Source organism: Cylas formicarius, unplaced genomic scaffold (assembly GCF_029955315.1).
Source record: "Cylas formicarius isolate icCylForm1 unplaced genomic scaffold, icCylForm1.1 PGA_scaffold_3__17_contigs__length_32017465, whole genome shotgun sequence".
Lineage (NCBI taxonomy): Eukaryota > Metazoa > Arthropoda > Insecta > Coleoptera > Brentidae > Cylas > Cylas formicarius.
The window spans coordinates 18,565,360-18,592,542 of record NW_026844326.1 but is presented as its reverse complement, the minus strand read 5'-3'; the positions used below and the strand labels follow the sequence as shown (position 1 = coordinate 18,592,542).

General features: G+C 33.1%; 1 protein-coding gene across 3 annotated transcripts in view; it reads right to left on the bottom strand.

The window, feature by feature from the left end:
• LOC132699106 (rap1 GTPase-activating protein 1) overlaps nt 1-27,183 on the bottom strand; it is a 373,626-nt gene that overhangs the window by 298,253 nt on the left and 48,190 nt on the right. The window contains exon 1 of one of the 3 annotated variants that reach the window (XM_060665599.1): nt 5,516-5,862. The exons of the other annotated variants lie outside the window; for them this stretch is intronic. Coding sequence (XP_060521582.1) covers nt 5,516-5,565 — 50 coding nt within the window. The 5' untranslated portion in view covers nt 5,566-5,862. Of the gene's footprint in view, nt 1-5,515; nt 5,863-27,183 lie in introns of those variants that run through there. 3 annotated transcript variants of the gene reach the window in all.

Below are 27,183 nucleotides of genomic sequence, written 5' to 3'. Positions count from 1 at the left end.
CCGAAGTCCTATCCTGTTCCAAGATGCAAACATCTATGGACGTAGAGTCACACAGCAATTTCTTTTAATCTGACATCTAACACGGGAAGGTGTGGCGTTCGGCGCGGAGACGAGACCTCTGACACATACATAGGACATAGGACACATGTCGTATTAAATTTTGTGTTTCACTCTGAAATGTCGAGAGCCAGTAAACTCGTACAGGTAAATACATGTATTCGATGCAAGTCCGCTCACCGAAATAATGCGTATAGAAATTGATAGACTAATCAAAAATACGTTACAGCAACAGGCGTCCCTTATCATCACAATTTAAAATTCAGATAAAACGGGAGCAGAAGCGGTTAATTAACTTTGGCTAAATTAAATTTATACCAATTAAATTATGATAATATTATAATAAGACTGGATATAATCGTATCCAATAATCCAATTATTCACGAGTATTTTATCTTTGCTAATGAGACGTCGAATTCATGTTCTTTTGCCAGTGAAAAACGTGAGTTAAAATTAAAGTTTTATGATTCAATTAATAATCTATATTTTGGAAATAATTGAAACTTTAATTGAATTAAAACTTTTAATGTAATAATCTACCTTGAATTACTTACTTACTTCATTAATTTAGTTTTCACCAATACACTATGGGATGAAATTAGAATATTGTTAACACACAGAATAGATAGATAGATATTTTATTAACTACATACTACAGGTCAAATATAAAAGATAAACAAAATTGTGTCAATAATATTAAATGTAAGACAGACATTAATAATATATATATAACATATAATATTTGTACATTTTAATTAAGGAACATCATATCATTTTGGGAAAGGGGACAATTTAATTAAAGGTAAAAAAATAAAATTAGTGGCAATAATATTATATTATATAGTTTTATATTATCGAACTACAAATCATAATGAAAATGATCTAGATTAACTTCACCACTACCAACATTGTCTGCATAATATAAATGATTAAAGAACTCTAGAAAATATTTGCCTTCTGTTGGTAACATCTTTAGTTTTAACTTGGGCTAGTAGTCCTATCGACAAACTTAAAATTAGTGGATCAAATGTATAATCATAAATATGATGTAAATATTAATATATTGAATACATTTAATGCTGATCATGTCACCTTAGTCATACTTAAACTGTAACATGACTATTTTTAGAGACACCACTGGGGATCAGACACAAACGTCACAAGAGATTATACTCGGAATTAGATTTGAATTAAAATATTAGATTCATGATGGCGTAAGGAACACGTAAAAGTTATATAAATTTAGGCAAAACAAACAATCTGAAAATTATTTTAATTTTAATTTATTTAACTTTTACGTGTTCTTTAGGCCACTATGAATCTAACATTTTAATTCATAAATTATTGTTGTCACGTTTGTGTCTTATCCAAAGTGGTGTCTCTAAAAATAGTCATGTTATAGTTTAAGTATGACCGAGATCACACGATCAGCGCTGATGTTTGTGGTTCGATAATATAAAACTATATTATATAATATTATTGCCAGTAATTTTCTTTTTTTTAACTTTTAATTACTATCTCCGTTTTAGTTTATCTCTATCTCTATATTTGAAAATAGGTTTGCCCAAAGGGCAAAACTAAACTTTTTGTTTTCAATGATACTTGTGTTCTAATGCTGCATGAAATGCTGTTGCTAACCTATCCGTTGGAGTCAAAATATTTATTTTCTGAGTAGTAAGTGATCGGCCAGATTACTTATAGCCTTATCGTTCTTTCAAAGCTGAGGAGTCTGATGAGAGAAACAAACCTAAATAGAGCTCGGTAATCATTGAGGAGAACAGAATAGAACTTCTAGATCCAAGCGAGGCACATGGCAAGGGTTAGTTAGTACTCCTAAAATTTTAATCTTCAACCGTCTCCCTTTGGGTTGTATCAAAGACTTCATCAATAAAATCTTAAGAACTTTCTTTGTCTCTAAAATGTTTTCTTTCTCTTCTACTCCCACTCCCACCATTTCTTTAAAACGGAGAAGTTTTGATTGCGAAAACGAGTGATCTTGCCACAAGCCCGGGTCCGCTCGTTAATTTTTCAAATTGCACATTGCGAAAAGAAAATTGGCTAAATCCGGCTCTGAGAGCAGCGTTAATTAGAAAAAGTCCCGGTTAGTCTCCCTCGTATGTGTGTGCGCTATGTTAAACATGCGGAACGCAGTAGTTTAAGCCAAGCGCAATAGAAAGTGTCAAGTGGAAGTGCAAAAATGCGGACCTCGATCGCATTATGAGCGTTTGCGTCACATCCCGGCGGCTGCGTGACGCTTTGGGCAACAATAGGCTTTTCTAGGTGATTAATTGTTTTCGACGGGACTCATTTAAATGCTTCTCGCGCCTACCGGCGAACGAAGACGACCGAATGCAATTTATTTTTCATTTCTGTGTAAGTTAAGGAATTAATTTAACTAAGTCTTCGAAATGTTATTTCCCGGTCACTAAATGTCCAGAAAAATAATACGACAATTTTAAATACGTGGGGGTAAAATGGTGTCCAGAGATTTTTCTGTAACAGATGGGAATAAAGATTGAATTGGCTTTAAAATATTATCTATTAATTTCCAACAATTTCGACACCTCAACCGAATAGTATCCTCGAGGCAAGTTTTGATAAGTAGAAGCGCGGTAGTAGAAAAGAAAAATTTTGACATTCATCGGATATAAAATTGTTTTAATAATCGCTATTTTAATTACATAAATATTAATATTATTTAGCAATGATTGAAGAAATTAGTTAGTAGTAACATATAACAATAAAAAGAAATCGCTAGGGAAATTAGAAATGGACAATTTTATCCGTTCAGCGGCTGTATTTTCGACCTCCATTATAGCATTTTTTAAAGGAAACTTCTCTAGTACCGTCCTGGACCGCAGAACCTCAACTTGTTCTCTAATTAATGAAACAACGAAACCCTTTCATCTTTCTCACTTTACAAACATATGCTTAAAACAACAAGAAAGTCGTGAAAAGCAAGTAAAGTTGCTGTCTAAATGGACTTCCCACATGTGAGCCCTTATACGACCATATACGCGACAATTTGCTTCGTCATCAGGACGATACCCGAGAAAATACTCCTCCATTAACAAAAATTATGTGCGGATTGGATAACTCCATATTCTGTATGTCTTTAGTTAATTGTTAATTAGACTTTGGCGAATTGTTGTATTGAGGATCCATTACTGGAGTAACTGCCAAACATTTACTAAAAACGATTACTATCCAACCAAAACTATACTTTCATTCAATAATCGTGCATTTATGTCAGACTAGATCTTAGAGAGGACGCTAATAAAGTATGGATAATATTTTAATTTTTGCAGAATTTCTTTTGTAGAACCAAAAAAAGGAATATGCAATTTTACCAGAGCTAAACACACGTATGCAACAGACGTTTTAAATCAACATTAATTTCGTTTTTATTTGTTAGTACCCCGCCAATACGACAAAAGTAATAAATCAGGACAACATGGGCGAGTTCTTAAACAATTCGCATTGTTATTCGCGTTTAATATTCCGAGCACGTTTCCTTTTTTTTCGAACCTTAAAGAGGTTATGCATAGTTTTTAACCTAAATTACGGGCGAACATACGTTGCAGCGTACAAAACAAACAATACAAAACTATAACTCCAAAATTTGATTTTATAATACTAAATCGATGGAGATTTTAGCACGCCCTATACTCGCCAACGCTAATTAACTACATGGAAATTTTCACAATGAGAAAGAAGACATAAAAACGGTGGTAGTAAAACATGAAAAAACAATTAATTACACATCCTGCGTTCGCTTCAATCGAAAACAAACACAATAGCAAAACCTAAGCCAACAATTAGCTGGCTGCCTGACGATCTCATGGATAAACGGAAATGGGCAACCTTACTGCCGACGAATTAAAACAAAGGGTTCCTTTCAATAATAGTTGACTGACGATAAACGATAAATTATTTTAAACACCGTATCGACATAAGCTGCTAGTTTAAACAACAATATTAGTTTAATCGTGATCGCACAATTAGGAATGCAGCTAATTACAAAAAAGAACGAGTAATATTTATTTAGAAACATGAATTTATACGTACGGATTCAACTGAAGTTAGAGGCGCGTCTGAAACACACCTTATTAATTGATCTCGCCTTTCGTGAGTAAACATTCAGACCAGCTAATAATTAATTAGGGATTCGAGTTTATCTTATTTTGAAAAACTTTACGGATAATAATAATTTGTTCATTACTTGCATAGGTCTGCCTACAAGAAGTAGAGATTTTCTTCAGTTTCAGTTAAGGTTATGTTTCTCGCACAGTTGCTACATAAGAACTGTGTTCATTCCTTAATGTATACTTAGTGGTATTTTTAGTGCTTTTAGTGCTTTAAGTATAACGTTCAGTAGGCTATAAGTATACTTTGCAGTGCCATTAACCAACTCACCTCAAGGCAATACTGAAAAGAAATTTGTCAGCCTTCGCTTGTATCACCACTCATATTTACAAAAACATCATTAATATCAAGCAATATTGTGGTACAGCAATTTACACCGAAAGAAGGAAAAATGGTTCTTACATGCCAAAGGCGAACATGGTATAATTTTCAATAAATTAATTGCCAGTCCCTAAGTACTATCGTAGATCATGACGTGTTTACATTCTTGTCAGACTTCAGGACCTTTTTTAAATTTGGCAAGTGAAGTTATTTAGGAGCATCTTTAATTTAAATCTAAATTTAATATCTAAATTTATCAGAAATTAAAAATATATTTAGGTTGTATATATACTACATTAGATGAGGTTCGAAGTGATTTCCAGTTTATCTAACAAAGAGTTGCATCCAAAAATCAGTCGCCTTATATATATTTAAGAATTTACAAAATAGCGATACATGCAAAACATACGACCATTTGCAAACCCTAACCGTTAACAATATGTCGTTTTAAAAGTTATAAAAAATCCGGGAGCCTGTTTTTGCAGACACCCGGGAAAAAGAAATTTTATAAAATTCCTATTCTTTTCACGGTCTTGCCAGAAACCATCGAATTACAAAAGTTCATTGGATAGGCCGGAAAAAGTCTCAATAAAATGTGCATGTAATACAAATTTTTCATTTTTTTTTTATTTCTAAGTTCTTATTTTGAAGTCTACACCTTGGTATGTACAGTATGACTGAATAATGGAACTGAAACTTTCAAACGACTTGCGGTACTACTGGTAAATTACGCCCCATTTTGTATTCCTGACTCAATTCCCAATGTAATATAACGTCAAAACAATTAAAACATATCTATTTTGCCCAAATTTTGCTGCGTTTTATGTTTATTTGGCTATTAAATTTATTTAAAAGGATATAATTAATATGGTGGCTTATATTTAGTATATAGAATAAACATACATCTATCTCGAATATAAAGAAAAATATATCAGCCACTTTCTGACGTCCACAATCATATATACGAGGAAAGAAATATTTACAAACTTACCCTGTATTTTCGTTCGTGACGAGCTGTTCCAGCATCTGAATCTTTAACATGACGATCCGCTACTGATAGATAATCCAAAACAAAACAAAATCGAAATAATCACATCCTACCAGCGACCTATTAGGCGGCAACAGTCAAAAGTCAAAATTCTCCAGACGTTAGAATAATAATTGATCCCGAAACAAGCATAACAAATAATTAACCTGCGAGGTGTTTTAAACTGCGATTTGTATGAATAATATAATAACTCATAAAGCGTAAATTACGAAAAAAAAAAACGTTTAGCGGCATCAAACGAAACAAAACAATTGATGCGAGTGTATCTGTCAAATCGTTCGAGAGCCGGCGAACGCGTTTTCCTCTACGCCCACGACACCCAACGAGCGCTGCGAACAAACTGTGCCGCGGCCTGCTGCGACGATGGAGCTACAAGTCGCGTGATAAAACAGTCCTTTTGAGCGATTCCGTGATCTTTGTCGCACAGACACGGTTAGGGGCGCGAAGGAAAAGGATCAAAACAAGTTCGTAGGTTCGTAAATGCAAAAATATTATTATTTATTGTAAGAAAATATAATTATTTCTATAAGAGAGATCTCTAAAGATTAAGATGTACAAAAAGGTACAGTTAATTCTAACAGAAACACTGATTTGTGAAACGGGAACCGACGAAAGACAAACAAAATATTCATTAATGAAAAGGGCTCTAATTTTTGGAGTGCTTGAAATACTGCACAGGTTTCCACCTCGCTATAAAGAGGAGATATAAACAGTACGAAAAATAAAGTTTCTTGGAGATTACATACAGTGGATAAACTTTATCGGTAACTTTTGCGAAATAATTATTCGTTAGGCTAAGAGCCTGAAAGCAAATTAATTTATTCATAGTGCTTAGATTAGTAATTTCTCATCCCGAACAACTCAATTATATTTTATGTTTTAGTGTTCCCCAAATCGAATTACTGTCTTGCAAGTCTATCGGTGCCCATCCTAAGAAATTTTATCAGAAAATTTAAACACAGTTTAAGTCATATCGCACTCAAGTCTCAGTGCAACAGAAGAAGCAATGTTACCAGAAAAAACAACTGACAATGGCACTATTGAAAACTCGTATTAATGCACTTCATAACGAATGTCAAAGATTACCAAAGATTCTGGCATTTATCTAAAAAACGGGGATGAAGAGAAAATAACAATTATGTTTGATAATTAACTACTTCAACAGGATTGTCCATTGATTTTGGTTTTGGGGGTTTTGGCTATTAACTATTAATTTGTTCAAGTCAATGTATTTTTCAGAAATTTTTTCTTGCATCAGTCTCGGAGTCACCGAGTACAGCGAGATGATTAACACAGAGCAGAATAAAAATTTGGTTGGTGGCGATACAAAGGTAGACGCACAATTTATTATTTTTGAAACTAAATAATTGTACTTAATTTGAAAATAAAAAGAAAATGAACGAAAATGCGGATTAACAATGAAGGAAGAATATTTGAAAAGCATTTAATCATCCCAAAGAAAGGTGGAAAATTCTGGGTGTGTTACTATAGAATATGCACCCAATTGAAATTAAACATTTTTAATCCACCTAGATTCTTTTCAGTCTTGCTCGTAAGTTTATTTGTTTTTAATTATATTTTTCCAAAATGGATTCGCTTCAGGCCCTAGCCTTTCTAAGTGCGCATGAAACTGTGCACAAATGGAAATAGAAAAGTGCTGGGTAAGGAAATGGGTAGAACTATTAAATGAATTGGGAGCTTGTTCGACACTCGTAAGTGAGTTGCGCCTGGAGGATGCACGAGAGTTTAAAAATTTTATTCGGATATTTGTAGTGTAATTTGAACTTGGTTTATATTTAGTCAAACACCAGGTCAGCAAGCAAGATACAAAATTATGTGATGCAATCACGTTATCAAATAAACTTAGTTGTCTTTGTAGCTGCTATAATTTATTATATATATTTGACATTCCATAAAAACTCCTGTTACTCATAAAGATGTATTAGCTGAAAAGTTCCTTCAACGCCTATTTTATCAAATATGAAAAATGAATACCTATAAATACTGGAAATTAGTCACACATTCACTCTCTGATACCGGCCCAGGCTTGTCTCCGAGGGTGTTCTCGGGTTTTTTCATTTGTGAGTCTAATTCCGACATTCCCTGGGGGTTATTTTGTCTCAAATTTGTCTTTAAATCCCTTTTTGCTGAATTCTCATTATCTATCGATTAATATTTGTACGATTAGACCTGAAAAAGGTGAGCCAAGATAATTTTTTTGGGCTAGGTAAATACCCATCTTTTTTTGTTCTAATGAATGTCACCTCTTCACCCCGCACTAAGAAGAAAATTAGTATTCAATTAAAACAGAATATTAAACAGTATTTGGTTCCATAAGTGCACATACAAAATGCATTGGGACGTAAGAATTACTTTTGTTTTGAATAAAATGAAGCTTTTAAAAGGATATTTCAAATGAGATACAGCTTTCAGTGAGGGAATGTATAAGGACGATTTTCGTTAATATTTTTACGTATTTCAGTTAGTTTCATTTTCGATTTCGAGACATTCAGGGTGGGACATTTTAAAATGGACACCCTGTAAGTATAATACCTTAATTAGCCGACACAGCCAAACTAACCACATATCTATTAACCCACAAATTTCATTCTCTATGATTTATAATTCCAATCTCCAAACTAAAATGGTAATAGTAAAGTTATTCATTCCTATTTTACATCAGAATCTCCTTTAAGGTACAACTTTTTGAGTAAGGCGTACGTACCGCCATTCGTTTCTGGGGTCACTTATTCCGGTCAATTATCCTAGAATGATGAAAATTCAGTTGAAAGTGGCGCGATGTCTCAATAAAACGCCGATCGTAGGCAATCGAGAACATAATCCGAGTGTCGGCTGCATGTCTGCGGGCAATTCGGATCTGCTGATGTATTGATATAGCGTGTCTCAAGTGGAAGCGCTGTTCGTTGGAATCGATGAGATCTCGAATTGCACGATGCGATGCGGTGACCAATAAAATTTCCCCGATGAATTATTTTCCGTTCCGATGAAAGTTGATAAACGGTAATACGAAACTGGATCAATTTGTGTACGGAGATAAATTCTGTATGTCTGATTCGAGGTCTCTATGAACGATACTTGGTCATCAATCGATGAAGAAGAATGTCCGAAACGCACAGCATGAATTTTTTTTTTGAGCTCGTAGCCGGGGCTTAAGTAGAAAATGTTGCAAAAATACAACAAATCTCTAGAATACAGCGCTTAGGAAACCTTAATTCTATCAAACGTATGATAAGACCTTTTTACCTTTGCTTTTGAAGTCAACATAAACAAATGTTCACAGGGGACACAATAAAAGGAAAGGAAAAGGAAATAAGGTTGCATCAATTTTATCATACTAGCTGCCACAATATTATTATTAATGTTTGCTTGAAGGTGGTAGACAGTAGAAAGACTAAAAGGATGTCGAACTTCCATTGTCTTATTTTTAACTTACACAACTTTTCGGACTGGTCCAGTTAACACTTGATAACGGAGTGATACAACTGTCCGAAACGTTGCGTAAGTTAAAAATAAAGACAATGGAAGTTCGACATCCTTTTAGTATTATTATTAATATTAATAGTTCAAACTACTGGAATCAAAAGGGAAATTGCTCAAAAAATAAAATCATTGAAAAACAATTAAAATCGTAAGTTATTATCAGAAAGAAGTTCAACTGGTCCAGTTTACACTTGATAACGGGTAGTGATACAACTGTCCGAAACGTTGTGTAAGTTAAAAATAAAGACAATGGAATCAAATTTCTGCATAAAAGCAAGTGATATATTCCAGGCTTTACTGTTAGAGTAACAAGTTTACCTAACCGTAATTATTTATATTTAGATATTTATAACTTCATTGAAACGATCCTCACAAACGTGAATGTTTGTGATTTTCGTAGAATAATCCCCTATACATCTTGTGCATGCTTTTAATCATTTTATTCGTCAGCTTTTATCATCCGGACTCGAATGAAAATTTTATCTGGGACACTTGAACTCGTAAAATTTCTCTCTTCTTCTTTTTCTTCTTCTTATTTTAAGACTATGTCTTGTGTTTTCAAGGAAGCAGCCTAAGTTGTCATCCCGAGGTCCCGCTCTCATACCAGCGCTTTGGTGGTCTTCCGGGAGGTCTGCTTGTATTGGGTCTCTCTCCCTTTGCGATTTTCGCCAGTGGATTGTCTTCCATTCTATTGACATGATCTCTCCATGCCCTTCTTCTAGTTCTGTCCCATCTCACTATATCCGGAACGTCACACATTCTTCTAATTTCATTGCTCCTTATTCTGCCTCTTAGCGTAGCCTGTGATTGAGCGTAATGTCTTCATGTCGGTCGTTCTAAGAATCTGTTTAGTAGCTGCAATCTCCGCCCTCGTTTCTATGGCGTATGTCGTAACTGGTCTAGCACAAGTTTTATATATCCGTGTTTTGCTTTCGATACTTAAGTATTTATTCCTCCATATCACGGTTCGAAGGAATCCCGATATAACCCCTAGATACTTAAAAGACACACTTTTATTATAAATTGTCTGTTTGCATCTTCTGTGTTCTCTCGCTATTGTCAAGGATTGTGTCTTCTGTGTCGATATGATCATATTGAATTTTCCTGCAGCTGTTTCGAATCTGTGTAGTTTTTGCAGATTATCCTGATCATCCGATATCACAACCGCATCATCAGCGTAGCAAATTATCTTAAACTCATGTTTTCCCATTCTGTATCCTCTGCCTGCAGTTTTGACTTCTTTTATTATTTCGTCCATTATAATGTTGAAGAGTATTGGACTGCAGCTATCTCCTTGAGTGATCCCTGTTGATACTGGTATTTTAGTGGAAAGTTCGTTGTTAACCCTTACATACGTGCTATTTCCGCTGTTCATGTCCCGAATGATGTCTATGGTCCTTTGGTTTACGTCTCGTTCTTTTAGCAGCTCAATGACGTCATGTAATCTCACTCTATCAAATGCTTTTGTTAAATCTATGAAGCACATATACGCGGTTTTATTGTACTTTGTTTATTGCCTTTTCAGCAATCTGTCTTAAAATAAATATAGCGTCTATGCTCGATCTATTTTGTCTGAATCCCTGCTGTTTTTCGGTTATACCACTACTTGAGACTTCTTGTGTAATAATTTTTGTTAATAATTTTGAAGTCGTGTTTAGGCGTAAATTTTTTTAACATTAAACACTTAAAAAACGATGCAAATTTGGTAAGAAATTATTAAAAAATGTTTGAAACGGCTGTTATATTAGTGTACATTCCCGCGGTATTGCCATAAGTATTACGATTTAAATATATATATATATATATATATATATATATATATATATATATATATATATATATATATATATATATATATATATATATATATATATATATATATATATATATATATATATATATATATATATATATGTATATATATGTTATAATGTGTTTTCATATATTAACACTCATTTTAGTTTTGGTTGGTTGATTTAAAACCACGGAATAACTTTGTACCACTCCAAATATCCCGCCGGAGACGCTGTGTAGTGACAATAACAGAGTTAAAAATATATTTATAAATCCAGTAGAAATTCGTCCTAGGAACGGCGCTGCGGTCTTGGTAGAAAATATTCTCAAAATTTAAAAAGAATACCAAAAATCTGTTTTAGCGGGGCGGACATTTCTTAGAACTTGCAAAAATCAATTTAAAGATTTCGTATCTCTAAAAAAAAATCAAAATAATTTTAGTCACATGTTAGTATAAGATACTTTTTCTTAAGACCATTATTTTTGGGGTACATCTTTGTTGAGTGACGTGTGACGGGACGTTCACTAATGTTCAAATATCATGCCAAAAGTCTACTGAAATCATTCGAGAAGCAACTTAACAAGTAACAAGTAACACATATTCACATTCAATTAGAAGTTTCTCACATACTCGCACATATTATATCGCATAGGTGTGGAAGACTTGTACATTGGTCACAGTAGTCGGTACCGTACATACCCTATACACGCATATGTATGGAATACGTTCCGGAAGATTGATTGAAAAGAACGACAATTGTCGAAGTAATCATAAAATGTTTTGCAAGTCGCAACGGAAAAAGGACATGCAATATTAATGTTACATTGAATAAATGCCACTGTCAAACACACTTGCTGCAGTTCGTGTAGTTACAAGGCCATATCGCTCGTGTGTTTGTAAAAGAAACGCTATAAATATGCTCTTAATTTTAATTATAATAATTTAATCAAGCTATTCCAAAAAAGGCGTGAATAATCATGCGCACTAGCTAAAACTGTCAACGCAAATGAATACAAAAAAATCATTGGACTTGACTCCCTTCAAAATAAATATTCGAGAAAATTTTAAATATGCACATAAGAGAATTTAAAAATCAGTACGTATACTATTTTTGGATTAGTTTCACTTTAAATAAGTGGAGGTAACAACGGAAAAAATATAGCTTTCAATAATACCATAAGTAAGCAAACAAATTTTTTATAAAACTTCTGGATTCCTCCTGCGTCGGTTTTTGTCGAGTCGAAGCTGCTAACGTTTCGCCAATCATCCTGTTGGCTAGTTTTGGTTAAAACCGACGCAGGAGGAATGCAGAAGTTTTATAAAAAGTACTCCTGTAATAATGTGGAAGTTTCTTTGAAAAAATAAAGAAACAAATTCCCACTCTTTTTCCAAATTATGTTCTCAAAGTTTCTCTTGGATCTTCGTTAAAATTTTACTCTTTGGTTTGACGTTTGATACGAAACATAAACAACTATAGTTTTTCTTATCTTCAACTATTCTCAAAAATGTTTTTTTTAGATATTTAAAGTATCGAACTTTTGCATTCGAATAATTATAGTTAATTATTGTGAATGCTGCTTTCCATTAGTTTAACTTTTAATCTTTATAAAGCGATTGTGATATCGAGAACCTTCCGGAAGTCGTTAGAGGTCGGGTAAACAAATACAAATTTTCTATTTTTGTGAAAATCGATAAACAATTTGCCACCAACTTGCCAATCTGACACCGCACAAGCACACCGGTTATTAAAATGTAAAATGCAATTTAGCACGGTTACTGAACGTGAATACAAATTAACTCAGAATTTTAATGCTCAACAGCAATAACTTTTCTCATTTTCTGCCGAATTGAGTCCGCCGAGATTAATTCATCCGCAGCCACATTGCGAGAGACGTTTGCCTAATTTGCCGAATTTTTAGCGTATAGAGCTTTTTAGCAAAGTTTCGTTTTCAAAGTATATCGAAATTGGAAAAGAGAATCTAAACCGTATTACGAAATTCACATTTTTGAATCAGACTTTTTTTGTTGAATTTGGTTGAGAATATGAAATAAAAGACAAGCACTAAACATTCACACTGTAGCATTAGATATAGAATTTAAGCTTACTGTATTCATGGTATACCGATATGATGTTTTGCCACACTCAGTGGAATTAGGATATCTTAGAGCAGATGGTAGTACGAAACTAATTCTAATGAACCAATTGAGAATTTCAGATATAGTTTTAATTTTCAGGAAAAGCAGGATCATTTCTTTCTTTAAAAGTAACCAATTCAAATCTTGTACGGACTTCACTAGCAATTAGTCAAAATATGCCCCTTAAAGACGTTCCAACAAAAACTATAATGTGTACAAAATTCCATAAAAGTATCTAGTCTGACAAAAAAATTATATTAAAGATGAAGAAGAAGAAGTATGCAAAATTATGGTGACATTTTTTTTTCTTAAAATAATCCAAGGATTCATACCTTTAATCATCGGCACTCTGTATAGATTTTCAATAAACTTCCTTCCTACCTTCTTCAGACACCAGTAAGTCAGTATTTGAAAAAATGAAGATGCAAATGACCTTACAAGCAAATAAAAAAAATCAAGATAAACAAAAATTACCCTGTTTGAAATGTTCTTAAAAACCGCTCTTAAAAGAAAAACTGTCTGCCCGAATCTTGGAAGCAATGTATTTTTGGAACTAAAATAGTTTATGCGTCAGAAGCATTCTTGCTCCTAAACACGAAAATAATTTTAACTAAATTCCTGGCAAAAGAAACACAATTTATAAAAAGATGAGTAGCGTTATAATGTTAGGATGGGGTGTGAAGACTCTGATATTGATTGATAAACTCGACGGACAGAAATATCGCTCAGTGCTTTTAGGTGTCATTTATCTTGACGTCTTTATCGGGGACCTTTTTGATTTTGTTTGTTTTCACTTGCGTACCTAAACACGCGGTTATGTATAGTCAATATTGATCAAAGTGTATAGTTACGGAAGAGGGGTCGATGCGGTTCAGGAATTTCTAGAAGAAAACGTTTAACGTTGAATGCGGAACGAAAAATTGTATGACAGATTTTTAATTTAGAACTCTTTGGTTACAATCGGTTAGTACGAATTTACCGGAGACGAGCTGTTTTTAAGGGTCACAACATATATAACAGTAACTGAACTTTATGTTCAAAAAATTTCAAATTATTATAATTTTGTCTATGGGCTCTGCTTGGTTGTTTTGACTAAATATTAATTACAAAAAGTACAGAATCTGTATTCCCTTTACTTACCATCTCCAATCAAGTTTGTCGAAATTTGCAAAATAAAAAGAATAAGTAACGTTCCCTAGAAGCTAAAACAAATTCAACAAATCTAAATCTTGATATTGATTGCAAGAAGGATCAAATTTTAAAAAATTGAATTTTTGATTAGATAAAACATGTTCCTTGGTTAACGAATGAGAACCGCAAACTGCAATAAGAATTTCCAAAAAAAAAAGAGAGATAGAATACATTTTTCAACCTCCTCAGCTTATCATGATCTAGGCAAAGCTAAAACACATTGCAGATGAATACCATCGCAGACCGCACGCTGGGCACTGAAAAAGGATTCCAGATTGCCCTGTCAAACAGAGTAATAATTATTCGAACGAAACCCGTCTTAAAAGGAAAGCCACTGGATCAAAAGCGTTTGAGGAAATCCGCCACAAGGAACAGGGTGTGTTCCGGAATGGAAGTCGACTGAACCGAGAAGCAATCTAGCCCTAAATTGCGTCGATGGAATTCAAAATCAGTGAGATTAATAAGTAAATAATCAATAATAGTTGGTTCAGACGATGTAAAATTAATAAAGGACAACAATAAGAATAATGCGACTCAATTTCCAGGCTCGTGCTTGTGTTTCGATGGTCACTTAAAAAAGAGAGAACTTTATTAACCAACTTTTACAAAATATCAAATGAATAGTCTGCAGAATAAGTTATGTTTGGTTAATAGGGCATAAAAAATACTCTGGAAAAGAGGGGAGCGATAGGTCCTGCATGTCTGGTATTATAGTCAGCGTTTTTAGTGGCTATGTGTAAAAGAGTTTGAAAACTGTACCCTAAGTGGAGGGGATCATCATTATGTCTATCGATCGGCAATGGGAAAAACTCTCGATTTATTCAGCACAGAAATCGCCTACTTTTTAATTCGAAAAGCTTTCTCTGAATACACCACACCACTCCAAAGCACAATTCACAACACACTATGGATAGACCTACACTGAATTAATTTATTTTAATAACAATTGTTACTGAAAAATTAATTACAAGAACAAAATTATTATATTTTTACTTTAATTGTATTAATTAAAATATTTAATTTAATAATCCACTATGTTGTAAATCATATTCTTATTGCGCCAATGAAGTTTTATTGAAATTTTCTACAAACCTATATTAACAAAATATTTATTATATAATTTATTCGCAGAATTAAACAATTCTTAACATCACATATTTTTAGGATGAACTGGAATACAAAAATTATTGCTTGGAATAAAGCGAATGTTAAATTAATATGTTACTATGTTTCTTCAAATTAAAATTTATTTCCTGCAAGTAAATCTTTAATCCCCGGAAGCATAATCTTTTTGACGAAAGTAGCCGGATTTATTTATTTATTAATATTAATATTAAAGTCGACACGACAGTAAGAACACATCTAACAGTAGCGAGGCATTGGCACTTTGTTATAAAATACTTTTCAGAAGTCAGACCACGGAACAGTTTCAATGACTTTTAGCTCTTTCTTAAATATTTTCGCACTCTGGAAGCAGTCAAGTTGGTCCGAAAAGCCATTTGCTACCCTGCTGATCTTGTAAGAAAAGAACTCTGCCCATAGTTAGTACGATGGAACTCCAACTGAAAGGAGTGGTTTATTCTGGCGAGAATTTGAGTGCAGTAGATTATAAAAAAATGTGAGACCCTTATGCAAGTTGGAGAGAGATTTCCAATTCTATGGTCTATATGTGGACGTTATACGAAGGTGAGCACACACAAGAACAATAATCCAGGTGTGTACGCACGAGGGAGCACAACATTAGAGAGAGACGGAAGTCCACTGTACAACGCTTAATAAAGTGCAAAATCTGAAGTGATTTAGACACAATAGATGAAACATGGTGTGTGTAAGTCAATTATTTAATGTGTAATATTTCTCTCAAACTTAAAAAGTGGAAACCTAATATTGCTGAGTCTAGGGAACCTATTCTTCTTCAATTATTTCTACTGAAGAAAATAAATGTAAAGTATAGGTTATTTTAGACATCTGCTCAAATAGAAGAAGCGATAAGTTCAAACACCTACATTCCTTTTTGCTCTTGCAAATTGATATCTCTGGATATTGTAGGTTTTAGACCATCATGAACCACAACTTTTTTATAAAGAATATATTTTTTTAAGTAATACAATAGTTGTTCATATTTTCCAGAAATTGTAAAATTGCTGTCTCGCAATTACTGGTGTCCGATCCAAATGAGTCGAGTACCGACAAGTAGCTACGCGAAGAAACCGACCTGAAGATAGCAAATTTGATTTTACCAAAACGTCGACTTTCACTAAATTTCGTTCAATTAAATATTATTGTTCGCAAGTTGCTCCGTTTTTATAATGCAAATTAATTTTTGCATTGCTTGAAATAAGTATTTCACATTTTTTACGTCAAGGAAAAGGTCTCAAAAATAGTTAATAATTGTACTTCTTATAATTATAGTTATAATAATAGAAACATATTTCTTGTAATAGTGTAAGACTTATCCTGGAAAATACAATTTACTTGCAACAAATTTAGTTGAGATACGAATTAAAAATAATAATTCCCGAATTCAATATTTAATTGCTCGATACGAATGAAATCAGTTAGTGCTTTATTTTCAGGAACTAATTCTTTTTCTCAGTATAAGTATTCCGTTCTCAGTACTGAATAAGTGGATATTTTGTGTTGTGTGTCCAGGATAGGAAAAGATCAATAACAATATAGGATTTTTTTTTATTAATTGCCCAACCATGTCCGGAAACCATCAAAGGAATTACAGGCTAAATATAAAAATTGCACAAGAGATAATTATCTGAATATCAATATCAAGGGTTGTTTAGAATTAAAATTAAGTTCAAATCCAAAACCCTGGTGTGCTACTAAGCAAATTAGCACAATTTTCTTTAAGTAACAACGATCGCAAATTTAAAATTTCGAAAAAAAAAAAAACATCAGTAATAATAAAAGGCATACTAAAAAATTATAACTCAATTAGAAAATGTTCACCCAGATGTTCACCAAAACATATACTCTAAAAATTTTGACACACGGTCCCAGTTGAAGTAATAACCTGTGCACAAATTTCAGAAACGTCAGTTTGAAAAAATTAATGAGAAATGGTTATTGGACGTACTTGTTTGCCGAAGATAATTGGATTTTTTTTGAATTTTCCCCCGGAAATAAATCGTTAAGTTTCTTTTTCGATCAAAGCGGATTTTTACCACGCTTCCGGAAAATAAGATTAGCGAAACCTCGAACGGACGTTAAAAATAGATTTATAGAGCCGAAAAAAGAGACAGGCTCAGGGTCTGTAGAGAAATGTCGGTTGGGTTATCAAATATCCATTAGCTTAAAATACAGTGTTTCATTTACGAAAATAGTGAGTAAATATATGTACATAAAGAATGGAGGACAATTTAGTGAGTCTATGTATTACTATTAAGAACAGTTTACTGTTTCTGTTTCTGCATATAAGCTTTGGGTAACCAAACAATTTTGTTATACTCCCTACTCTAAAATTCTTTATTATACATTGATCGAGCGTCCAGAAAGAGTCATTCCAGAACGTCAACTTCATTTATCACAGTCGCTAGAATTTCAGGTAATTTAGTCACGGTTCTGATGATCACAACAACGACTGGTAGTAGTATGCAACACGTTTAGCTGCACTTGTCCTCTTCAAAGTTTCTTTTCAGAAAAGCGATTTTTCGAATCACAGCCTTATAGAAAGATATCAGAAGGCATATTTATTTGTCATAATCTTCCTTATTCGAAACCCAAATGAGATAAACTATATGGTCGCCTGATTTACAACGAGTTCAAAAGTTTTTGATATGTAAACGAAACGACAATGGATGGATGGGTGATTTGGAAAAATCAAAATTCAAGCTTTCCAATGTTGTCTTGTGTTTTGAATTGAACTGGCAACACTGCCGTAAGTACTTAAAAAGATGGTCATACATTAAATTTGAAAAAAAAAACTATTTAGTTCTCCAGGATATTTAATAGAATACTCGTTATAATCATTTTAATTAGCGATTTTGTTTTTAGCCACGAAAACAAAATTCACTAAATTACCAAAACTATTGCCCCGAGAAAATTCCAACGTAGATTTTGACGAATAAATAATCAAGTCTCGAGAAAAACTCGCATCTCCTTATGTTAACGCGGGTTAAAAAGCCGAGCCGACATCGCAAAGCAAATACGGATCGCCTTAAGAAGTAATATATCGGCGTGGCACGAGCAACTCTAAATGCAATATAAATTCCGATAAGTTCCAATGTTACAATAACTCTTTTAAATCGTGCCCATGCGGCGTTACAAACTGCTACACGCCGCTCACAAAAAATCCCCCGTCTGTGATAAACGTTCTAGCGGTCTGTTAAAGCGACTCTCAACAGTATGATTGGCATGTTATTGACAATAACAATTTGTTTGAGTCAATCAGGAATACGTTGAGCGTGTAGCGTGTGATTTTCAGGATCTCGCAAAGAAATACGATTGAGAACGATATCAAAGCAAAGCAAGAATTGCAAGAAAGAAACGGAAAGAATGGAAGTTGATAGAAGACAGCGGTAAAACTTGCTTCTAGCTCGTATTCTTACTACTCCACTATGGGAGTTTTTTGGAAGTTATTCTACGGGGCGACCGAAAATGATTAGCAAAAAATTTAAGGACTCTTTAAGTAGTTTTGGAAATACTCAGGAATAACATATTCGTAATGAATTTTGCTTAATAACATTTAACCATGTTCTTTTGTCAAAGAGCTCTAGCTTAGTATTTAATTGTGATTAAGATTAAGATTCGTAAGTCCTAGGATATTTGGCATCCAAGATTTTCCGTTAAATTTGGTCTAAGAACGCGATAGTTAATTCGCACACTAGAAAAAGACAAAAGACAATTATATTATTTGTAAGTTTTTTAAAAAATAGTACATCAACTTTAGTTGGAGTAGAATCAGCCCTTATATATTTTGCCGATAATTTCTGGCCACTGCTGTTGTCCCTCGACATAATCTCAAGGATGTACCTGCTTAATCATTCTCATAACTTCAGTTTTATAGTTGACTTCATTCCTCCTTTCTGGAATCTGGAATCTGGATGTGTAAGAAAAAGTGGATTATAGTTGGATATATAGTAGCCGATTTAAATATAGACAAAAGAAAAAAATATTTGAAAGAAAGTTACGGTGTATATAGATTAAAAATTGTTATTAGTTTTCATTTATTTTATTTGAAATTTTATTAGACAGTTTTTACGATTTTAAAAAAATATTTTATACTAACGTCTATTATTTAAAAAATTGTGTTGTTAATTCTGGTTGTGGCATTTGTATCAAGTATTTCTACGCACTTTTCAGAAGTTGATAATTTGATATTTTAAAAGGGCAAATGGCAACATTATATTGACTTTTTTAAAAATATCATAACATTGCATGCGACAACGCTCTATTCTTGTCAATAAAATTTGGCGCAGTGCGGTATTTGCGAAACAAATTTGTATTTTCTCTCATGTTTGCTTAACAATTTCTCTATGTGGGAGCTTGTTCGTCAGATAGTGGTGGAGCTAGAGACAAAAATTTTTACACGAAGTCATTTTACGAATGGATTGGATAGGTATATCGTTTTACGAAACTTGAATCTTGGTCTGTCGCTTTTGACTTCTCATGCATGGTCCTCCTAATTGGGGTATTTTAACATTTCTAAAAGCGACATGTCAACGGCTTGATTTAAAAGCAAAACTGCAACTGCTGACAACATTTTATTTATGAAAACTATTTAATAGAGTAGTTCTATAATTTTCTGACGGCCCCACATTTAAAAATAACCATTGTTAATTTATATTTAAAGAGGCCAATTCATTGTTTAGTTTAAATTGAATCATTTTTTATTCTAACAATCATGGTGTATTGTTTATTACGCTAAGATAACTGTAATTGTGTCAATACTTCTTAAAATACATACAGAGTGTTTCTTTAATTACCTGGAATATATTAAATAGAAATAAAATTAAATAATGTTTTTATCTCATACAGAATAATCGAAAATTGAAAAAAACTGCTTCACCCAAATCTTTCAATTTTGGGTAACCAACTTACCCGCGAAAGGTTGAAAAAGTTCGTGTTAATTTTGGCCAAAAACAATTAATTAATCCAACATCCAACATGTTTTATTGAACACCGGAAAAGTTGTCCATGGCAGCAACTTTATTGACGCATGGTGGATTCTCGCTTTGAATTTGATGTATTTAATAAATATTTATGTACATACATAATTAAATGTCAATAATTAAGGGAGCGATTTTTAGGTCCTTTTAAAAAAAACACTCATATGAAGATATGCCCTAAACGTCTTCATTTTTAAGATACAGCGTAGTAAAGTTTTCAAAAATATTTTTTTTTTAATATCTGTAATACCACTTGACGTATTTTAATGAAATTTGGCACACAGGTATCAAGAGGCATTATTTAGTATTCCACTTTTTTTTTAATACACTAGTAGAGGGCGTACGGAATTTCACATGTATATTTTGGCACACATTGATGGTACGCCACTCATTTCGCTTAAAATAAAAATGATTCTTACAATTTCCAATCATGTCTAAAGAAATTTAATTCATTGATTTTTTTAATCCGATTTACGGTTTCCGCTTAAAAAATTAAAAATCTCTACTCTGCACGGTCATAACAATATCGTTAATATAACATTATTTTCAATTGAAAACCGTTCAAAGGAACTAAAAAAAAATGAACAGATGAAATCTGCTCATAACTAAATGCAAATGTCCTTATTCTATTTAAGGAAATCGGTGGCGTGCCACTGACTATCTATGAACAAATAATATTTTGGTAAATTAGGTCGCCACTGCAGTGGTTAAATCGAAAAGAAAATATCTACCCGAAACAAAATATCTAGTTTTTAGTTGCCAACTAGTGCCTTTCCGAAAAAAAATTACAGTTTTAATGGAATAATATAACACCCTAACAAAAAGATAAATAATAAACTATTCTTATTAAAAAAAAACATTACCTACTATTAATAATATTTAACAAAATTGTCAGTTAATAAATTAACCTTTTTGGAAAAAAGTAGAACATAGATAAGTGATTGTCCTCCGCCTTGAAGGATACAGGCTTCAGCTCCTTTCCTCAGATTGCCGCACACTCTTTGAAGTATACCTCCAGTGTTTCTTATTAAATCGCAGGAAGCTCTTCTACCATCATTCAACTGGGGTGCGATAAACCAGACTTTTAAGACGCCCCCATAAGAAAAAGTCGAAACTATTTAAATCTGGGGACCTAGGGGGCCAAGGTTGTGATCCGCCGCGTTCTATCCATCGGTGTGATTTAAATATTCTCTTACTACAACACTAAAGTGAAAGAATGAACCAAATTCTGTAACTAATTAAAAATGGTACTTTTTCTAATAATATTGACAAATTGGCGTTTCTGGCTTAAAAAAAGGTCTACTTAAGTAATTTGCAATAATTCCAGCCCAAAATTAAATTCTTAAATTAATTTCTCAGAATTAAATTTCTTTAGAAATGATTGAAGATTGTAAGAATAATGTTTATTTTAAGAGAAATGAGTAATGTACCATCAATGTCTGCCAAAATAGACATGTGAAATTCCCTACGCCCTCCACCAGTGTATTTTTAAAAAATATGGTACACTAAATAATGTCTCTTGATATATAGTACACATCCGCCAAATTTAATTAAAATATCTAAATATATCCTTTCAAAAACTTTTCCCCCTTAGTTATTGACGTTCAATTAGAAAACACCCTGTACATATAATTGTTACTAATTTCTCATTTGACCTATTAAAAACCCCACTTTAGTGACGAAGTGACTGAGTAACTGAAGAAGTTTACGGATGGCGAATATACTTTTTCTACGACCATTAGTTTTTGAGTACATTCATCGTGGTTCGTTTTCCATTTATTCACTGAGTAACATGTGACACGACCGTCAAAACGTCAAATTGCTTCCAAACCCGTGGCCCATCCGGAAACTCTCGAACTGGCTCGTGACAATGAACAATCAAGCTGACGTCTGAAAAGGACGCTGTCCGCGTGACGCTATTGTGACGAGACCCTAAGGATGCTTTCAAAAGCAAGTTTGAATCTCAAACTGTAAACATTGACTTATATTGTCTAAAAACTTCCCATGGAAAATCACTTTCAGAGTTCTCCAAACGATATACCGCTTTTACGACATAATCCGGTATTTAACTTTGGCAATTTTTTATGAAGATCTAACCACAGGCCTACCTCGCTTGTGTTTCTCTTTGTAACCCTCAGTAAATATATTCGTAATTCCACAATGATTTTCCAGAACCGTGCTTCGAAAGCTAAAAAAATATTGTTTTATAAAACTGACAGTGCAAACCAACCAATAGCAAACTGAGAAAACATCCATTATAAATCAATCATCTACAAAAGATTTGGTATTGCTTTCTTAGGAAAATATTTTAGATTCATTATGTTAAACCCTTAAACTGGAAATCAGTTTAAGCTTTCCGTTTTTAATATAGAAGATCAACCTATCTAATGTGCAAATTCAACTTGAAATCGAGCTACCTCAAGTAGGGACTGATTTAGGAAGATTAATAAAAAACACACCAATATGAATTAATATAACAGTTTAAGGAAAGAAAATTTTCATACTCTTAAAATACAGCCCTGCCTTGACAACAGGCGAGTCTTAAACTCATTCCGAAGTCAAACCATAAAAGATTGTAAAAGCGGTATAGCGTTCGGAGAACTCTACCTCCATTGCGATCTAATGGTAATGTCGGTATCAATCATTAGACACCTCGGTCAAACAAAATGCAATTTACTTTTTTGTTTACACTCGGCACTGATGAACGGCTTTCGGACAATTACCAATTGTTATAAACGTTGAAAATCTGGCCGTGGGGGGAGGGGATTTCAAGGTTTTGATTATATACACACCCCGATAATTTAAAATCTGTACAATAAACAAACGCCGAAATTAAATTATAGGCGACCCACCTTTTTTGTTCGGCAGTTATTTATGGTCCAGTAATAATGGTTCATCGGGGCACGAGCTGACCACTGTGAAACGGTTGCCCGATGAGAGGGGTGTGTGTGGGGCGACAGGGGTTGAAATCAAGACCGTATTTATTTTTCTTCAGGAGCGTAGTTAAATTGAGTGGGTGATTTGATAGGGTTACACAGAGAAAAAGAATTAGTTCCTTAAACTAAAGCACATTTGTTCTAATTAAATAATTTAATCCGTATCGAGCAGAAGTATTTTATTGAATCCGTATCTCAACTGAAATATGTTTGTTGCAAGAAAATTGTATTTGCCAGGATAATTTATTTATACTTTACTTTATTTACTACAAGAAAAGACAAACTAGGTACAATTATTAATTATTTACGGGAACTTTTGGTTAAAGTAACAAATGTGAGATGTTTATTTCAAGCAATGTAAAATTAATTTGCATTATAAGGAAGGAGCAACTTGCGACCAATAATATTTAATTGAACGAAATTTAGCGAAAGTCGACGTTTTGATAAAATCAAATTTGCTATTTTAAGGTCGGACTCTTCGCGTAGCTTCTTGTCTGTACTCGACTCATTTGGATTAATCACCAGTGAATTGTGAGGCCGTAATTTTAAAAATTCTGCAAAATATGGTCAATTTTTTTATATAACTTAAAAAAATTCTTTATAAAAAGTTGTATTGCATGAAGAGCAAGAACAATGTAGGCTCAACCTTAGTGACTGTGGGAGCTTCTGCATTGGAAAGGGTTGTAATGTTATGCCATATTTTCTTACTTCCTATCTTTTTGCAATTATAGCTTATTCTATCTGAGCAGATGTCTAAAATAATAATAATAATACTTTAAATTTATTTTGTTCAACAGAAACAATGTACCTACATTTAGTTGAAGAACAATAGATTCCCTAGACCAGCAAAGGTAGGTTTCCATTTTTTAAATTTGGGGGATCCATTGCATATTAAATAATTTAATTCTTCCTAAATTGAAACACCTGAACAAGATGTTCCCCTCACCATTCAGATAATAATTTATCTATTACCCACATTAACAATCAGCCTATAACATGGCGGCAATACAAATGGCGATGTGCGCCCTGCAGCGTATAAGCTCCTGTTCCCGTCGAATGTCCAAAAAAACAGGCTACTGGCGTAAAGATTATGCTTCCGGGAATTAAAGATTTACTTGCAGCAAATAAATTTTAATTTGAAGAAATATGGTAACAATTTTACATTCGCTTTATTCCACGCAAAAAAAAAAATTGTATTCCAGTTAATAATGAACTTATGTGATGTTAAGAATTGTTTAATTCAGGGAATCAATTATATAATATACATTTTGTTAATATCGGTTTGTAGAAAATTTCAGCAAGTCTTAATTGGCGCTATAAGAATATAATATACAGAATTATGGATTATTGAATTAAATATATTAGTTAACAATATAATCAATTTTGTCTCAACAAAAGCTTATTTACTGTGAACGTAATTTTATTCTTGTAATAAAATTTTTCGTTACGTTTGTTATTAAAATGATTTAATTCGGCTCAGGGAAAAATTTCACTCTGTGTAGAAGCTTTAAACGGAAAATATTGTTATGGCTAAAGTGACATTTTAGTTAATAGCAATCGTATTTTTTTCAATTTATTTTTTTTTTCTATAAAATCCCAAAATTTTGTTTTTGATAATTTAAATTTGGTAGCTTCATAGAATTATGCAACTAAATACACAACTTTTTTCCCCTTTACCAGACACTGCATTTTTAATGGTTTAAAAGTTGCAATCCCAGTGATCACTAATAAGTGATACCTCTACCAGCAGTTTCCGTATAACATTTCTGTTTAGTACAGTACTGTTGACCCTTTACATTTGTAGAAGAAATGAAGTTCTTAATATTATTTGTTGCCATTAAAATACTTTCTTTCCGCTTTGGGTGAACGTTATTAATTGTTACGCCACTGTCCTGCAATATCACCCTTCGTTCATTTAAACGCGCTTGTCCTCACAAGTACGACCGGTATCAATGGCTGAGGTGTTGATTCGGTCAGCGGCAGATGTGGATGGCAAAATGCTTACGGAAAGAAAACTGCTGGATCGGAGGTTTAACTCAATTAGAACTATTGTTCGAAATTAATTATCCGCTTTGTTTGGTCAGGGACAAAAGTTTTTCGCCATAGCTTAGAGGGTGACCGTCGATGGTTCAAGTTTTATTTACGGCCATAGTCACGGAAGTCATATTGCAACAAATTTATAAACAGTTCTAATATGCGTTCCTGTTTTTTGATTAGCAATTGCTAAAACACGATGCAAATATCAACAACGACGAATCGAAAAAACAAAACAAAATGTCGGACGTAGGAGTAATGGTCGTGAAGTTTCAGTGAATCTATTTATCAGGCGGGGGGTCTCAAGGTATCTCATAACCTTGACTCGTGATATGAACACTACATTTCCGCCATTGTAAATGTTTTCTCTTCTTGTAACCAGTCATCTGTATCAATTGCATTCGTGTTGTAATTGAAGCAGCAGAACTTAAACAATGCTTATTTAGACGGGTGGAAACGCATAGCAACAAGATAAACTAGAAGGCTTATTACTTGCTACTCTTATAGAAAAAATGCAAAGTCATTACTATCCAATTGATTTTTGATAGTGTAAATTTTTTCTCTGCTTCTTAATTAAGAGAAAACGCATTTTGAGGATTTCGATGGATTTTATGATCCTGATGCGGAGGAAGCTTTCCAAATTGTGTTTTTTGTTTTTTTATATAAATGTCGATGAAAACGGTAATGTCCTTAATTCGTAGCTCATTTCTTGACTTAATAAAGTTTATAACAATTTTAATAAATTTAATAATATTTCCAACTATAACAATTAATCCTTGTATGAAAAAATATTTAAAGGTTGTAAATTCATCTGCCAATGGAACGATTTTCATTTTTTTAACTAAATTTTTAAAAAAGATAAATGGACGAAAAATAGAAAAATGTTTAAAACCTTGTTAAAACAATCCAGAAAATTCCTCAAGAATCGCGGGAAATAAAAATTTAAGCATTTGGAAAATAAGTTTCTCCTCAACAAATCAATTTAAAAATTAGTAGGTATTTAATTAAACTTCTGCATTGATTTCCTATCATTTTAATAACTACTTTTTTGGCGCCTGTCCGTTCTGGTTCAAATTTTGGATATCGAATTTTGTTACTGCCTTGAAATCGTGTAAGCGTATCTGTTTATCTATCTAGTAACTAACTAACGTTCTAAGCTCAACCTTCAAATGCAATTAATTAGCAAGAACACCTTGTCGACTTTGAAGATAAATCGGTTCTCATAATTTCGTGCAAATTATTTCCTAAAACTTTTCATCGGGCTCGAGTTAGCGACAGCCGCAATTTATCACCTTAAATAGAGCTATATTAGGACCACCCCCCTCACGCTGTATGGATGATATATTTCTCTTCGTTTCGGCAGCAGTATTTAATATGTGAAATGATCCTTGACTCCCCAAGGAGAGGCAGGTTTAATAATCCCTCTGTTCCCCGAATCGCAAACTGGTAACGACATTTTCGAATCGCACGGTACACGTACAAAACAGCAAAATTTTGTATAATAATCGGCAGAGTTGTTTATTATACTATTGTATATAGTACCCTAATACCTTAAAGCAGCGGTATTTAATTAGCAGTTAGAACATTAATTTTCAGTTAATTTTAAACCCTATTTTTGTAAGTTCTGATTTTGAAAGAAGCATGATTGGATAAGAACAATTTTGTAGGGTGAACTAATCCATCGACCAAATTTACAGTAGACTTGCTAATCAACAAAATGAAGGCCAAATGGTTAACAACCCTTAATAAATGTAATAAAAAAGCACAATAGAAAATGGATCATAAGTTCGGTTAATATATTAATTGAAAGACATTGTTAAGAACATACCCGTGTGCGATATCGCCAAGAATAAATACTTGTTTTAAGTTAAGTTAAAGTTGAGGAAAGTACATATAATC